An 18,402-nucleotide genomic window follows, 5' to 3' on the forward strand; every position below is an offset into this window, starting at 1 on the left:
TATGACATTCTCCCTATCTTCTTCTGGATCATCCAAATGCTCTCTAGCAAACTTCAGACGGGCCTGGACATGTACTAGTTTAAGCAGAGGGACACGTCTGGCACCAGTGTTGCCAACTTAGCGACTTTGTCGCTATATTTGGCGACTTTTCAAATCCCTCTAGCGACAATTTTTTTAAAAAGCGACTAGCGACAAATCTGGCGACTTTTTCTTGTGTTACTGGAGACTTTTGGAGACTCTGATGTGTCTGTACTGACTCTTCTCAACTTGCCACAGCAGCTGCCGCCGCCGGCCCCTCCCCCGTTCCAAAGCACTCACAGACAGGCCTGTCCTCTCGCAGGAGTCCTGCAGCTGCAGTTACAGCAGGAGATGCTCACTCCTCCGAGTCTCGACTGCAAATGAATTGCCCATGCGCGAATCCGCCGTTAAGTGATCCCGCCCTGGCTTGTAAGCGGGATGTAAATTAAAACTATCCTGTTCCGATGCATATTAAATGCATTTGTCTAAAAATAAATTGCTGCACAAGAATAAATCGCTGCATTTGACTTAAACAGCCTAATTACTTACCTCATCCACTGTGTGTGTGCTTCTCTGTGACTTTAGCATAAACATATAGCTCGCTAGTTCATCATGTCTCAGTCAAAACTATACTCTCAGAAATTCAGAAAGGAGTGGGAATCAAATCCTGAATTCAACGCATGGTTAAAGCCTTTTATTGGAGATAATACACGGGCATACTGCCTGTATTGCAAGACTGATTTTTATGCCAAACTTTGCGATATAAAAAAACACATGTCAACTCAGAAACATACACAAAAGGCAAAGCCTTACAATAGTTTTACACAAAACAAACTGCCATTTATGGTAAAAAATTACTCTTCAAAAAAAGCTGAAGTCACCATGGCATTAGTTATCGCTAAACACTGTTCTATGCTGGCATGTGATCACATTGGAGAAGCATGTAAAGATGCTTTTTCACACTGTGCAGCGTGCATTATGCAAATTACGTGATGACGTCATCTAGCGACTTCTACGACAGCCAATAGCTACTTTCCTTACTGACGAGTTGGCAACACTATCTGGCACTACAGGATTTGAGTCCCTGGCAGCGCAGTGTGTTACTGATGGTAGCCTTTGTTACTTTGGTCCCTGGTCTCAGCAGGTCATTCACTAGGTGCTTGTGATCATTTTGACCTCACAGGGTGAGATCTTGCGTGGAGCCCCAGATTAAGGCAGATTATCAGTGCATGTCTTCCGTTTTCTAATAATTGCTCCCACAGTTGATTTCTTCACACTTACCTATTGCAGATTCAGTCTTCCCAGCCTGGTGCAGGTCTACAATTTTGTTTCTGTTGTCCTTTGACAGCTCTTTGGTCTTGGCCATAGTGGAGTTTGGGGGGACTGAGGTTGTGGACAGGTGTCTTTTATACTAATAACGAGTTCAAACAGATGCCATAAATACAGGTAACGAGTGAAGGACAGAGGAGGCTCTTTCTTTCTTGAGAACTTGCACAGTCTTTGGACCTGAGCCCTATTGAGCTGTTGTGGGAGCAGCTTGACCATATTGTAAGGAGGAAGACTCCATCAAGCCAATCCATCTAGTGGGAGATGCTCCAGGAAGCATGGGGGTAAAATCTCATCAAATTATCTTGAAAAATTGACAGCTAGAATGTCTGCTAGACTGTAATTGCTGCAAAAGGCGTTTTCTTGTTTTGATAAAGGCAAATTTTGAAGAACACATTTATAATTTCCACCAAAATCATTATTTCCAACTCTGTAAATGTCAGCATGTGTTGTTCTTTTGTTCGTGTGTGTTTCCTTGGAAAACAATACAATTTCCAAGTGATCCCAAACTTTTTTCTAAGTGATCCCAAACTTTTGAGCGGTAGTGTATAGCGATAAATAGTTTGATAAATATATGGATGGACAAAATACTTATGGACTGATTTCTGGATAAATTGTTGATGAATGGATGTATAAACAGTATATACCCATAGATGGATGAATAGATCTATTATATATATAGATCTATAGATATACATGAATACACTGATGGATCGACACATATATATAGTATATCTGCATATATACAGTATATAAAGCTGCTTTGCGACAATGTCAATTGGTAAAAAGCGCTATATGCGTAAATTGAAATTGAAATCTCATCTTTATAAATTGACAGCTAGAATGTGTGCCAGGCTGTAGTTGCTGCAAAAGTTTTTTATTTTTTTATTTTTATGAAGGCAAAGTTTGAAGAACACATTCACATTCATTTCCACCAATATTATGTCAATGATGTCATCAATGTCAGCATGTCATGTTCTTTTGCTATATTTTCTATTCAGACTAATTTCATGTGTGTTTTCTTGGTTAACAATACAATTTCTAAGTGATCCCAAAAGTGACCCCAAACCTTTGAGCGGTAGTAGATAAATGGGTTGACAAATGTATGGATGAACAAAATACTTATGCATAGGCTCATCAATGGATGTATAAACAGTATATACTGATGGATGGATGTCTAGACATACTCTTGCATGGATATACATGAGTATACTGATGGATGGATGGATGGATGCATAGACACATGTGTTGATAAATATATGGATGGACAAATATACAGATGGATGAATAGGTTGAATAGATCTAAACTGTAAATAGATAAATTACTGGATGGATAAATACATGGATGGATGGATACATATATAAATAAATAGGTTAATAAATGTATGGATGGACAAAATACCACTGGATGGATTTATGGATGAGTATACAGTATAGGTAATAGGTTGATGAATGACTGTATATATGAAGTACAGTATATACCGATGGATGGATCTACTGTTGCATGAATATACTGATGGATGGATCGATGAATTGATAATTAAAGCTTATTTGATTGACTGCGTGTTTGAGTGAGACCGATTCCACACTGTAAAATAGATTTCTCGGATTGAGGAATCAGACTTCCAAAAGTCATCAGAAATGCAGAAGTTACACTCATCCATAAAGTCAGAGGAAGTGTGAAGGGGAATTACCGCGCTCTGAGTGTTTTAAAATAGGCTTGTTACATTGAGCTCGAAATATAAACCCATGACATGATGCTGTTCTGTCACACACCAGATGAAGGCTAACGGCTAACGTCACGTCTGAGCAAAGCGCCACACACCTACGTCCGACCGTTCACTGCGATCCCCTCTACGATCTGAAGTTCCACAATCAATCATCCTCTCAGATTGGTATGGAAGGTGTGAAATGCATTCTGGGTAATGTGTTGGAACGGAGTGTCAGAGACGCTGTACTTGTTCTAAACTCCGCAGGTTTCCGTTAAAGCCGCTGTGGAGCTTGGACCAAGTCCAGAGGCAAAGACGTGCTCAGCTTCACTGATCGGCAAAAAAAAATTAGTTTAAAACATCAAATTCAAATTTTATTTGTCATACACACAGTATGATATGCAGTGAAATGTGTAAAAGACTAAACCGTCACCTAAAGAAATATTTTGCACTAGAAAGTACAATAAAAAAAATAAAAAAAACCCTGAATTTTCAATAAAATTAATACAATATAAGGTTTTTGTTTTTAATTAGGCTGAAAATTTACAACATTTGGTGGAAACAAAAATTAAAACAAAAATAAAACAGAATTAAAGTAGAAATCATACAGGAATTACGGACTGTACAGAATAAAACTATAAGTAATAACATAGAATCAGGGCATTCATTCATTTATTCATATTATGTCTTACATTACGTAATTTATCTGCATGCTCAAGTGTCTTTTATTTGTTTACTTATGCAATCATTTAATCGCATTAATTCAATCAGATTCATTCATTTGTCCACACATTACTTGCACTAATCCATTTGTTAAGCGATTCATTTATACATTTGAAAGAAGATCATTTGTCCATTGAAACATTTATTCACTAATGTGGGATTAGTCCTTCACTCATTCATTCATTGCACATTCACTTGATCACTCATTTACATACACTTATTATTACACAATAATTTATTCATCCATCTATTTTCTTATTAGATTTTTTGGTAATTCATTCATTCATTCATTTATTCATGTAAATACTGCAAAATTATTCATTTCAGATTATTTCCTTCATTCACATATTCTTATACTTGTGCAATGTGTTTATTTGTTTATTAATTTGCTCATATAAAATGATGAACTATTGCATTCGTTCCTCATTCATTTACTCACATACTGTACTGTATTTATTCACTTGTTCATCATTAAATGTTTTATTCATTCATACTTTTATTAACTCATATATTTATTAATCTCTTTATCTCTACAATGATCCATTCATTCAGTCAATTTAGTAAAATCATTTATTTATTCTTTTACGTTTTTTACATTACATCTGTTATCCATTTAAAGTACTAAAGATCCCAGTAGGGAAAAAAAGTTACCTTTACAGAAAGTCCTCGCACTTTCTTACCCAAGAAATCAGAAAGGTTTAGCGACGGCGAGCAGAGTGCAGTTGTGCACCGTGTGTTCTGAGAGCTAAACGAAATAAAGTGTTCAAAATGTCAGACCGGCACTTACCTGAGGAGAATGTGTCTGTATGTCAGCAGTAAGAATGAGATGTGTGTGTGTGTGTGTGTGTGTGAGCATAGGCAGGATCCAAAGAGGAACTAGACAGCAACCGACTCTTGGCCACTTCCTCGTGTGAGACAATGTGCAGCTATCAGAGGTAAGTGGGAAACGGGAAACACACGGACAAGGCTGGCTTTATGTGTTTGTGTGTGTGTGTGTGTGTGTGTGTGTGTGTGTGAGTGATTGAGAACCCTGTAAGAAAGTGTGTGTATGTCATTTAAGGCAGTCGAGCTCTACCTGTAATGCGTGCGCTCCAATCCGGCTTTGTTCGTTGTTTCGTTGTAGAATTTTTTAGTTTTTAGCTTTTCAAAGAAAACACATCATACAGAAACTTGCTCGATTTAAAAAAAAAGAAGAAAAAGGTTGTAACATGTTTCCAGCAATACCAAATCACATACACACACTCACCGTACACGCAGCATCTGCCAACTGAAATATAAAGTGAAACTTTCATATGGCTAGAGCGAAAGCTTTGGCTGTAGAGGTACACTGCAACAAAAAAAAAAAAAAAGAAATGAAAGTGAAGTCGTCTCAAATAAGGGAGAATATTCCTCACTATGGGATCAATGAAATAAGTCCAAATCTCAAGAAATAAGCGTCATAACATGATATTTTCTGAGTGCATTAATGCAAACCTGTACTTTTAGAGAATGAATTGACATTCTGACCAATCAGAGGTTTAAATATTATAATAAACAACTGAACATTGTTTAAAAGGTCCCGTATTTCACTTAATGTGCCAAATCATTGCTTAATGACAAAAAAGTCTAATCTAATCTAATCTAATCTAATCTAATCTAATCTAATCTGATCTAATCTAGTCTAATCGAATCTAATCTGATAATGCATAAAAGGAACAACATGACGGTTTCTTCTCAACATCTTACACTTCATTTCCTGATTTTCTCTTTAATTTAGTCATGGCCAATTCCCACCTGACTTAGGGCTCTCCCCTGTCAAACACAACCCACCGGGGTTCATGTGTTTCCTCTGAGGCACTTAAAGCCATCAGACCGCACCTTTTTGATCTGCTGGTTCCACAACCCTAGGGGGCAGCGTCGCACACTCTGAGGAACGCGCTGTCCGCTCACACCCAATTTTACTCCCCAGGACTCCCGAACTTGGATGGCTGTGAGATCACTGGGATTTGAACTCATGATCTCTTTAAAGTCATTGACCGGGTCATGACCGAAAGGACAAGATTGCGAATACAAGCCGAAGTTGGTTTTGGTCAGAAGGGTAGCTGGCTTTTCTTCTAGACATTGTATGAGAAAAAAAGGATTGTAGTCATCTATGAGAGAAACTCAGAGTGAAGCCGCTGCTCCTTTGCGTGGAAAGGAGTCAGTTGAGATGGTTCGGTAAGGATCTAGTACGGATCTCATCAGGACGCCTCTATCGTAGGGAGGTGTTCTTGGTGTTCATGTCCAGCTGGAAGGAAGCCATGGGGCAGACCAAGGACTGGGTGGAGAGATTATATCCTCACACTGGCCTGTGAACGCCTCCACAGTCTGAGTTAGCAGGGGTGGCTGGGGAAAGGGAAGTTTGGGAGTCCCTGCTGAAAGTGGTTAAAGAAGGATGGATGGATCTCTTTAAAGTATGGCAAATGTTTGTCTGCTGTTCCAGGACCCCAAAAGGTTTGAGTTTTGATTCATATTTTCATAGAACGATTGCTGCATAACTCTTGCAGGTCTTCCAAATGCGTTTTGGAAAACCTTTTTGGGCCGTGGTGGCTCAGTGTGTTAAGGCTCTGAGTTATTGATTGTAAGGTCTGTGATTAAAGCCCTACAATAGGTCCACCAAGTTGCTGCATTTGGGCCCTTAAGCAAGGCCCTTGACCATGTCCGCTCCAGGGGCACCATTTCATGTCTGATCCTGCGTTCAGACCGCAACATAAAGCTGGGAAATGTGAAGAACAAACTATTTCCCTGTGCAGTCATGTATATAACATTTTGCTCTGGAAATTTCTTTCTTTTTTTTTGCTGCATCATGAGTGAGTCAGGAATCTCTGATCGTAAGGGCCAAAATTATATGCATATTGTTTAATTTACTTTGTGAATACACTACAGTAATAATTATCCAGACAGTTTTTAAACCACAGCAAATTCTGATGTAATTCAAAGAATAAAGTAAATAAAATACATTTCTTCAAATTTTCTGATGGTCAAGTAAAAAAAAAAAAAAAAAAAGACTTTCTAGAACTCGACTCAGACCTGCTACTGCTTTATTGTTATTTATACAGATATTTATTTGCACTGAAATGAAGCCACCACTAGGGGGCAACACTAATCCACACTAATTCTTAGTGGTTTTTAAAATTCTCTTCATGCCTTAGATTTATTATTAACACATGCAACAGGTAAAAATGCAGTGTGTTTAAAATGTGTGTGCACTTTAAAATTTTTTTTTTTAAATTTTATTATTGTGTTGTTTATAAACAGTGTAGAATACCCATAATGCACTTTGTTGTGATTTCAGAAAGAGTACACTCCTTAAAAAAACATTAAAACACTTTCAGAGTTTATTACTTCTTTGAAGCACATTTTATACATGCACACACATGTGTATATAAAAAAAGACACAAAAATTTACTTCCACTTAAAAAAAACATACTTGACAAAGTTCATGAGAACAAGTGTAAAAATGAGAAATGCATCAAACAGTGAATAATCTAAGTTTTTTTTTTTTTTTTTTTTTTACACATTTGATATTTCATTTCTCTCTCTGTTCATGTAAACATAATAAGGATAACTTGTTTCCATACAATCTTAAAACAGAATCAGTGAACACATGAGTATGTAAAATACATAATATTTATATTTGTATAATTATAATGATGTAATACATAGCTTTTTTTAGATGCACAATTACAATTTCTTTTTCTTTTGCAGGAATATTTTCTATTCACCTGTTAAGCATGTTAGTTTAATATGTACCATCAATTATTTTTTTCTTTAATTAAGCTTTTATAATTTTTTAGTCCTGAAATGGTCATCTAATGCATAAACATACTATTTTGAAATATTTGTTTGATGTGCTGAATTTCCATCCTTTAGATCAAATCCTTTAATTTCACATGACTCTACATTTCGGGTTATAACTCCTTATATAAACCCTTTAACCCTCTATTAGTAGCCGACTGTAGAAACCCCTGGCTAATTCTTGATGAACCTGAGGAACCCAGGCGACATTTCAGCATGGCGTCTAATCGCTTCTCACACGCTCATGATCACAATCAAATCTGCAAAATATTTTGAACACATTGATCGAGGGTCTTCCCCAGAGCAGCTCACACATTTCAAAGAGTTTCTTTGCCAGTTCTTTAGCTTTATATTCATTTTTTTCCTTCTTCAGGTCCTCTCTCACCCCTTGCTCAGTGTTTTTTTTTCTTTACTTTTCATTTGTTCATTTTTCTCTCCTGCATGAAAGAACGAAGCTCTCACTGTTCTTAAACAGAGAGACCAACATGGATGGAGTATGGAGGCGTGGTCCGTCCTGCAGACCTTCCCTCCTGGAGAAACGTCCTCATCTTGTCAGAAGTCTGAGGTTAGGACACCGTGCAGCTGTTGGTCTTATTCATGGGCGGCCTGAATCCTGCGTCTTTCGGAAACGTCTCCCGGCGACGTCTCAGCGCCGGGCTCAGCCGCCTGGGCAGGTTGGTCTGCTGGAGAAGTTCTCTGAACACCTCCGCGACATGCTCGTTCTCTTTCGCCGATGCCTCCAGGAAGTTGTTGTTCCAGTCCAGCTCCACCATAGCCAGGACATCTTGGGAGCTCACCTGCCTGGACTCGTTGCGGTCGCTCTTGTTCCCGACCACCACGATGGGCGTGAGCTTGTCCTCCTTGATCTCCAGGATCTCATCACGCAGGTTCTTGACTGTCTCGAGGGACTCTGCGTCATCGATGGAGTAGACGAGCGCGAAGGCATCGCTGTTGCGGATGGAGAGCTTGCGCATGGCCGGGAACGAGTAGCTTCCGCTGGTGTCCAGGATCTCCACCGTCACCTTGACGCCGGAGAACTCGTACTCTTTGCTGTGCATCTCCTCCACCGTGCGTCTGTGTTTGGTCTCGAACGAGTCGTTCAGGTAGCGGCGGATCAGAGAAGTCTTGCCTACGCCTGCTGCCCCCATGAACACCAGGCGCACCTGGGTCTTCTCCTTCACGTCCAGAGACATGGTCTATAAAGCAGATCTCTCGCTTCTTGAAGGTTCTTTGTATGATTCTTAAAATTTCAGACTCCACTTCTTCTTTCCTTCTCCTTCTCTTCACTTCCAGCCGAGAGGTTTACCTTCTAGCTTGCACGCTTGCTTTTATGACTTGTATAAAAAGCTCACGCCTCTGTCGCATAGCAGGTGCTCGCCCTTATATCCCCTCCCTCCCTCTAAGGCTCCGCCCTCTGCTCTGTCTGAGCGAATCAGATCACGACAGGGAGTCCAGCCGGCCAATCCGTCAAGTGTAATTCACATGCTGTAGATTGGGGTTTGTTTACTAGGAGGATGGTGTGTGTATGTGTGTATGTGTGTGTGTGAGAGAGAGTGTGCGAGTGTGAGTGTGTGTTTGCTTTCTTTTAATTCCCTAACCTTTTTTTTTTTTAAACAAAGAATTGGAAAACAGAAACCACCGTGAGCTCTCCTTCCAGTGAAGACTGACAGATTAATATCACGGCTGCAGGGACGAAATGTAGCAACAGCTTAAAGATGCAAAATAAAATAAAAAAAAACAACAATAATGAATAAAAAAGAAACAATTTTTTTTTCTTAATGCATGAGAGAAAAAGAAATTCCCCGTCTTCTGCAGAGGATTTTGAAAGAAGTTCACTTGTGGGTTTACAGATAAGCAGCACCAGTACTAGCGATACTTCTTTTCTTGTTTTTTTCTTCTTTTATTTGAACCAGGGATTGATCTAATATGGGTCCATCACCAGAGCACCATGAACACACACTCTCTTTTGTACCTAGGGGGCGATGTAGAGCCTGTAGACTACCTGGCGTTCCCAATTTGCCTGTGTTAGTGTGTGAATCTGAATGGTGTGAGCCCAGTGATGGATTGGAAGCCCACCCATGGTGTACCTGAACCCTGATCAGGATAAAGCAGTAGATGAATAAATAATAACGGTTTTTATGTATATTCGGCCAAAACACAGTATTGCTGCTGATTTTATTAATTTTTTTACGTTATACATATCATACAGAAAATGTGTTTGCCAGCGAAGCTACTTCTGTAAGTTTATGCAACATGGATGTGACCAGTCTCGTTTCCCATTTCAGAGAGATGGTTTTATACGTGCCCCAAAATGGGCATTTTTCAGACAATACTGATTTAAAATGCAAATTATTCGTACTTCTTATATGAGTATTGATACTACAATTGGTGTAAGCTTCTAAAAAAATATGACCTGTAAAAACTGTTGCTTAATGTTTTTTTTTTGGTAAAAGCTTAAAAAACAAAAAATCTGTAGTGTCCGTAACCATGACAAATTCATGTTGCAATATCTTAACAGTTTAGCATTTTAGTAGAATAATACACTTTTTCAGGTTCATGTTTTTTCATGTGAAATTGAAACTGGCTGAGTTTCATCTGAATAACAGTTAAGATCGTTGAAAGATTTTGCAGCAAATCCTTTTATTTGACAAAAATATAAATGTCTATGCATATTTACAATAAAATGAGGCATGGATCAGGAGATAAGACGTTTCAAGTGTTTTGGTGTGATGGTGTCATATGATCCTGTACAAGAATGATGAAACAAAAATAAAACACAGCGATCCATGGACTTCTTCTCTCCTGCGGTGCTGTTCTGATGCACAGATGGAGGAGGTGTTCTGCACTGGACTGTAAATGATGAGGCGCTGGTAGAAGATGTATGTTCGGGTGATCAGTCATGGCTCTTAACAGAACGTGACGCTCTTGTGTATGAAGATTAGTGTATGAAGCAGTGTTATGTCCCTGGGTGCTGCTGCTTAAATCTTAATCAAGGTTCTGGATGCATGCACATCAAATTCTTTGAGCTGATTTCCCCCGAGAGACAAAGACAGGGACAGGAAGAGAGAGAGAGATGTGTCTTTTTGCATGCAGATATTTTTATAAATGGATGTGAACAATGTTAGTGATGATCTTACAGACTATACTGTATAGCGCTGTGTGACATGTTTAACGAGGTAGGCTATAATATAATAAGCTGTAATATAATAAATGCAGAGAAATTAGAACATGTTGATGGAAAGTCCAATAAGAAATTAATAAGCGCTTCAGGCTCGAAATGAGAGTCACGGAACAGAAAGAGTCGATTATCTTTATGGAGACATTTCGGTGTGACATGATTATGTGAGACAGGCTGGTTCTTTCCTTCCTGTCTCTCTCTCTCTCTCTCTCTCTCTCTGTCTTGACCAAAAATAAATATTTGCTTGTCTTAATTAGTCACATGAAGTGAACGGTTAAACCTTTGGTTGTTCTGGAGCATGTCCAATAATAAAAAAAAAACAAAATGTGGACATGCCTTGTACAAGTTAAGTAATAATAAAATAAGACAGTTTTAGGTTTACATTTCCTAAGTATTTTTTTCTCCTTAAACAAAAATTTGTATTTAATCTGAGATGTGAGTCCCTGACATCTATTACGTCACCACATCACGTGTTCACGTTAAGAAAACAAAAGCATCTGAATGTCGTCAGAATATCAAAAAAAAAAAAACAAGCGCTGACATCCGAAATGATACAGTACGTTTACTCAGAGACCATTCTGTGTTAATACAGACCTGTGATTTGCAGCTGCATTACTTTCACAGCTGCCGTCCTAGACAACTAATCAACAAATTCAGATTTTAACAGAATTTAAAACCACAGGTTTTTTTTCCCCTCCCCATTATTTGTTTTGTATATTTTTTTTCCTCTTCATGGAAGGTTTATTGTACGATAGAATCGTCTCATCATGTTTACAGTGTGTGAGTTCCTGTCAGCGTTTCTGCTTTATCAGCTTTGATATCCTCACATAGATATGGAAATATCATCAGCACAACATAATGGTTAGACATGTGATCCTTGTGTGTGTGTGTGTGTGTGTGTGGGTGTGTGTGTGTGTGGGTGGGTGTGTCCAATGAATACATTTTCCAAAGAACTCCTCTAAACTTGGCTTTTTTCCCCCGTCCTTATCGCTCCTGTGAGAGAAGCACAGAGAGAGAGAGAGAGAGAGAGAGAGAGACTGTAATATGGAAACGGAGTGTTTTCACTGGCCGATACTGTGATTAGTCTGTAATCAAACAGTCTGGAGTGTTTTATTTACCGGATCAAATCAGTGCAGGGCAGTTCTCGTAAAAGAGAGGGGGAAAGCGGAGCGTCATCCGAGGGCCGTGTTTACGAGAGCTGGCAGGATGTTTGAGAAGAGGAGAAGTGGAAGAACATGGCTTGCCATATCCAGGTATATTAGCCAGGAACAGAATGTTGGAGGTTCATCTGTTAATCTCTCTGTCCATAATTATCTCCATCCATCCATCCGTCCGGCCATAAAGCCATTATTTTATTCATCCTCACATTGATAGGCTATAAATACACAGTACAGAGATTCACCTGTTCAATACTTTATCCATCCACCAGATCACCAAACACATTTGTTAATCACTCATTCATGCATCCTACCATCCACCATCCAACCTTCTTCTCATTCAGTCTGATCATTAATGTAATTCCCTTCATCCCCTTACTCATTTATGCAGTACATCCATTCATCCAGCTATGCATCCATTTGTTAATTGATTAATTAATTCATCCATCCATCCATCCACACAGCCATTAATTGACCCTTCACCCCTTCACCCAATCACCATTTTTGGCATTTGGCAGATGTCGTTATCCAGTGCGACTTACAGTACACTTTTGTCTCATTATACATCTGAGCAGTTAAGGGTTAAGGGCCTTGCTCAAGGGCCCAACAGTGGCAGCAGTAGTGCCAACACCTTACCAACACCGTAACCACTGAGCTACGGTATATAATATATATCCATCAACTCACCCAATTAATAATCCAGAAGCCTCTTGATCCATCCACATATTCATCTACACAGCTTTTAACTCATGTCAGCTCATCTACTGTCTTCAATTTATCATTAATTAATTTGTTTATTTGTTCATTCGTTTAACTATCAGTAAAAAGTCTATTTCTTTATTGATCCCCAACCAACCATCCATCCACCCCTCCGCTTATTCAGTGCATCTATTAATCTAATTCCCTTCCTTTCTCTGCTCATTTATCCATCCATCCATCCATCCATCCATCCATCCATCCGTCCATCCATCCATCCATCCATTAATCCAAATGCTTACTGATGAACAAATCTACAGTATATATTTATCCATCAATACATTACTCTGTTAATCAGTTAATGCTTACAAAAATCCATCTATTTATTTATCTGTCCATCCTTGTGGCTCTAAATTTTAGAGTGTGATCTTCTTCCTCTCTGTCTCTTCCTTTTTACAGGGTTGACCTTTAGCCTGGAGAAACTCTCTTGTGTACTCTTACTTATGCTATATTTATGACCTGAAACAGTTTCGAGAACATACACATTGAGATATGAAGCTGAACTTCTCTTTTTATTCACTCCAGTGAAAACCCAGCTTCTCTTTTTTCTGTTTCAGTCCCTTTTGTTTTGTACTCATTTAATGTTTATTTCTTTGTATCTTTCTTCCCTTTCTGTCTATTTTTGATACCCCTTTCAGCCTGATTGATGTGATAATGGGGCTGACCCACAGACTAAATGAGAGAGAGAGAGAGAGAGAGAGAGAGAGAGAGAGAGAGAGATGGATGACTACAGTTCTGGCTGCTTAAAACACACTGTATTTTGTAGAGTTTGGGCAAATAAAGAGTTTCTATTTCTAAAGGTTTCTCTCTCTCTCTCTCTCTCGCTCTCTCTCTCTCTCTCTCTCTTTATTGTCCATCCATCCATCCATCCATCCATATGTCTTCAGTATAACTGCTGCATACACCCTTCTTTGACCTACTTACAATTTGTGATGCATCTGATTTTCAATGCTTTTGGCGCTTCTCATGGCTTTAGTTGAATTTATATAGATTAGATTGTTTGAATTTCATTTATTTATGAAATGTATTATAGATTATAGGGTCTGTATAAATTTTTCATTAAAATATAGGATTAGCTGCTAGTCAATTATGCCTCTTTCAGCCTGATTGATGTCATAATGGGGCTGACCATCAGACCGAATCACGCACAAGATGTGACTTTTAAGAGAGAGAGAGAGAGAGACCTGAGGTGAAATTGTACATTGGGCAACATTGGAGGGAATGAAAATGAGGATGAGATGTCACCACCCATCAGTCAAGAGGAGATGAGAGAGAGAGAGAGAGAGAGAGAGAGAGATGCAGAGATAAAGAGACGAGGACAGGGAGAGAGAGGGAGGAATGGAAATAGCAAATTGCACTCGATTGATTTATAGATGTAAAGACAGGAGTGATGAAAATGAAGAGAGAGAGAGAGAGAGAGAGAGAAACCTTCAGAAATAGAAACTCTTTATTTGCCCAAACTCTACAAGGTACAGTGTGTTGTTTTAAGGAGCCAGAAAGTTAGTCACCCATCTACAGTACCTATCCATCAATATAAAGATTCCTCCAATCTCATGCATTCATTTCGTTACCTTCCACCATACCATAGTTTCAATCATATCCATATTCATTTATCTAGATTCCATCCATCCATCCATCCATCCATCCATCCATCCACCAGTATATACTGTAGATTCTATTAACCTCTTATGCAATCATCTCTTTATTTTTTTTTAACAAACATAGCTTCTATCTTATTCATTTATACAGACTCCATCCATCCATCCATCCATCCATGCATCCATCCATATGTAATATACAAATTTCTCCAACCTATTATACTGCATCATGCATTATATTATCCATACAGGTTTTTCCATCCATCAATCCATCTATCCATCTTTCCATGAGTATATGCTATCGTCCATGCATGCATCCATTTATACTTATACTGTACCATAACATAATTTCTATTTTTACAGCATCCATCCATCCATCCATCCATCCATCCATCCACATGTCTTCAGTATAACTGCTGCATACACCCTCTTTTGACCTACTTACGATTGTCTTGCATCTCAATGCTTTTAGTCAAAGTCAAAGTCAACTTTTTTGTCAATTCTGCTACATATAGAGAATCGAATTACGTTTCTCTACAAATAACACTGAAATAAAAACCTTAAATAAACCTTAAAAAGACTTTCAAAAAATAACACAAACTTAAAAAAAACAACAGAGGTGAGGTAGTTGAGTTACTGTCCTGCAAAAAGGGACATGGAGAAAAACAGAACAGTGCAATGAGAATAGTGCAAGTGTGCTTAATTTAGTTGATTAAAGTGACAATAAGGAGCAATTTAAAGCAGTATAACGAAACAGGGTACAAGTACAGTATAAACGAGGTATTTTTTTTTTTTTTGGAAGTTATTTTCTGGGTTGAGGTAGTGAAGTACCAATGGTGCATGGAGCATAAAGAGACAGGTGCAAGTGTGTGATTGAGTGTATGTGTGAGTGTGTGTGTGTGTGTGTGTGAAATGGAGGAGTCAGAGTATGACGTTGGGAGAGGCCGAAGAGCACAGGGGAGGCAGAGCTGGAAGGGAGTTGAGCTTCCTGATCGCCTGATGGATGAAGCTGTCCTTCAGTCTGCTTGTCCTGGCTTGGAGACTCCTAAGTCTCCTCCCTGATGGTAGCAGACTGCGGAGTCGGGTGGGTAGGGTCACGGGCGATGTTGAGAGCTTTTCGTGTGAGGCGGGTGTTGTAAATGTCCAGGAGGGAGGGGAGAGAGACACCAACGATCTTCTCTCCTCAGCTGCTCTCACTATGCGCCGAACCACACAGTGATGCAGTTTGTCAGGATGCTCTCAATGGTGCCTCTGTAGAAGGTGCGCATGATGGGTGTCGGGGCTCCGGTTCTTCTCAGCTTATGGAGAAAGTAGAGATGCTGTTGTGCTTTCTTGGCTAGTGCTGCAGTGTTGGTGGACCAGGAGAGATCTTCCGTAATGTGCACACCCCGGAACTTGGTGCTCCTTACCCTCTCCACGATCGCACCATTGATGGACAGCAGGGATTATTGGGTGTATGTTCTCCTGTAATCGACCCCAATCTCCTCCGTCTTTTCCACGTTCAGGGAGAGATTGTTGTCTGTGCACCACCTGGCCAGGCGGCTCACCTCACTCCTGTAGTTAGTCTCATCTTTGTTGCTAATGAGACCCACCACAGTCGTGTCGATCGCAAACTTGATAAAGAGGTTGGAGTCGTGTGATGGTATGCAGTCGTGGCTCAACAGCGTGAAGAGGAGGGGGCTCAGCACACATCCTTGGGGAGCTCCCGTGCTCAGCGTGATGGTGCTGGAAGTGTTATTGGCGACCCGTACTGCCTGAGGTCTGCCAGTCAGGAAGTCCAGCAGCCAGTTGAACAGTGGGGTGCTGATCCCCAGCTGAATCAGTTGAATCAGTTCATGAGTTTTAGCACTTCTCACAGCTTTGGTTTTTATTTACATGGATTATATTGTTTTTGTTTCATTTATTAATTATAGATTATATGGTCTTTATAATGTCTTTATTAAAATCAAGGATTGGCTGCTAGTCTGTTATTATGTCCAGTTTGGGTGAGTTTGTTTCTTTATGGTGTGTGTGTGTGTGTGTGTGCGTGTGTGTGTGTGTGTGTGTGTGTATTCTCTTTTCCGACACCAGGTTATATAAGTCAGAGGTAAATAGAATTGGTTTTAATCTCCGCTGGTTGTCCATGAACTTGAATATCCGTGTTGACTTTTTAGGAAGAGGATCACATGTCAGTCATCGCTAATCAGCTAATATTAGCTCTGAACAATTACGCAATCTGCTATTATTTTATTACTGCAGCCACATTGATTAATCGTTTTCCTTACAGCAGACCTGGATTAAAGCTGTGTAATGTAAAGAGAATGCAATTAAAACGAATACCTTTAATTTTTAAACATTAATAATAATAACAACATAACAACAACATCTTACAAAAACAAGCTTTGAATTTGTTTTTCAAAAAAAGCAATTCCTCATTAAAATATATATTTGTGTGTTTTATGTCAAAACCAAATTATATATATATTATATTTCATAATATATGTTTTATTTAATAATATAATACATAATTATAGTACTGTGTCTGTACTGTACACACTGTATTTGGGACGGCGTTAGCGTTTGCGTGCAGCTGTAGCTCCTCTTGCTCTGTGGTTACTGATTAAAACATGGTCTTTTCTTAAGACCAGCGAACGTTCATCACACACACACACACACACTGTCCTCAGACCCTGTGATGTGTATATTGGGTAAACATGCCATTAGCCCGGCTGGACATTTTGTATCAGTGTAAAGCAAGACTAAGTGACAAATACTGGACAAAACAGGCTAATCGCTAACTGCTGCGGAGCACACTGGAAGAATCCAGCTCAGACCAACAGGCTAATAAATCCCAGGGAAGAGTTTTAACCGCCTGTTTTTACAGACTGACATCACCTTACTCGCTCGGTGATTTCCCACCATTCTGTACTTGTAAAGGTCCGGCTACATAAAAAAAAAAAAAAAAAAGTATTAAAAGCAGTCAAGGTAGGTAATGAACATGATGGTGAAAAACCTTTTAATGTTTAAACAATAACGATTAGTTCATGGCTATAAATAGAGCTCATCAATCCGAGGTGGACAAACGAAGAAGCCCAGGGCATCCGGGACAAGCTGATTATGTAACGCTGCAGACGACGTTCCTCCCGTCTAACAAAGAGTCAATACTTCATCATGGTCTGAAGCTCGACTAGCATCTGCTTTTTGTCCTGCATCATTAAATAATAATTATAATAATAATAATAATAAAACACATTTGCTTGTTTAGATGAAAGGCATATTATTACCATAGTAATAGTAAAAGTAAACAATTAAGCAAATTTGTTAGTAACTATACGTATTATCTGTGTAAGTAAGTACATATGTACATAAAGTTTATTGCAAGTGTTTGATTAGATGTGTATACAAGTACTTATGTTGGACCAAAATGAAATGTATTAGTAGTACTTAAGTTTGTTCAATGCATGTCTGTGTATGTATGTATAAACAGTATGTACTGTATGTGTGTACAGTATGTATGTATGTACAGTAAGTCAAGTAGTCACGTCACACTTTTTATTGACATTTCCATCATATATAGTTCAGTACACATGAAATGAGATCACGTTTCTTCAGGACCAAGGTGCTTCGTACTGTACGAGTAACATAAATGCTAACTAGGACACCTGATTTGCTGACTATCCACGACAGACCAAATTGACACTATAAATGATCAAAAACTATTTCAAAAGTACTATACAAAATACATTACTATACCATAGATAACATAAGACGAATGCAAATGTGACAACAGCAACTTGACAACATGACACGATGCGATATACTGTGATACACTGTGATAGTGGATTTAGGTACAGTAGTGCAAGGTAATGGCATGATAGATAAAAGCAGTAAACATTTCCGGTATGTACTGTAGTAGCAGAGACGAGAAAGAGTCCTCGTAAATAACAAAAAGGAAATATATATATTTTAGCAAAAAAAAAAAAAATTTCAAGTTGATCATGTGTATGTGCGTGTGTGGTTATCAGTCCAGTTCCATTGTATAACGGTGGGATTTATCTGAGGAAGTGTGTGTGTCTGAGTGTGTGTGTGTGTGTGTGTGTGTGTGTGTATCAGTCCAGTCCTTTCTTGTTGAGTAGATGGAT

General features: G+C 38.9%; 1 protein-coding gene across 1 annotated transcript; it reads right to left on the reverse strand.

Moving 5' to 3' along the window:
- Positions 1-7,090: 7,090 nt before the first annotated feature.
- LOC128526357 (GTP-binding protein Rhes-like) lies at positions 7,091-8,970 on the reverse strand. The gene has a single exon (XM_053498148.1). It carries the CDS (start codon positions 8,783-8,785, stop codon positions 8,159-8,161), a length of 627 nt encoding a protein of 208 aa, XP_053354123.1. The 5' UTR covers positions 8,786-8,970; the 3' UTR covers positions 7,091-8,158.
- Positions 8,971-18,402: the final 9,432 nt, after the last annotated feature.

Source organism: Clarias gariepinus, chromosome 6 (assembly GCF_024256425.1).
Source record: "Clarias gariepinus isolate MV-2021 ecotype Netherlands chromosome 6, CGAR_prim_01v2, whole genome shotgun sequence".
In the NCBI taxonomy this organism is placed as follows: Eukaryota; Metazoa; Chordata; class Actinopteri; order Siluriformes; family Clariidae; genus Clarias; species Clarias gariepinus.

Coding starts and splice junctions, on each gene's coding strand:
- LOC128526357 (XM_053498148.1), bottom strand. CDS start 8,785: ATGTCTCTGGACGTGAAGGAGAAGACCCAGGTGCGCCTGGTGTTCATG.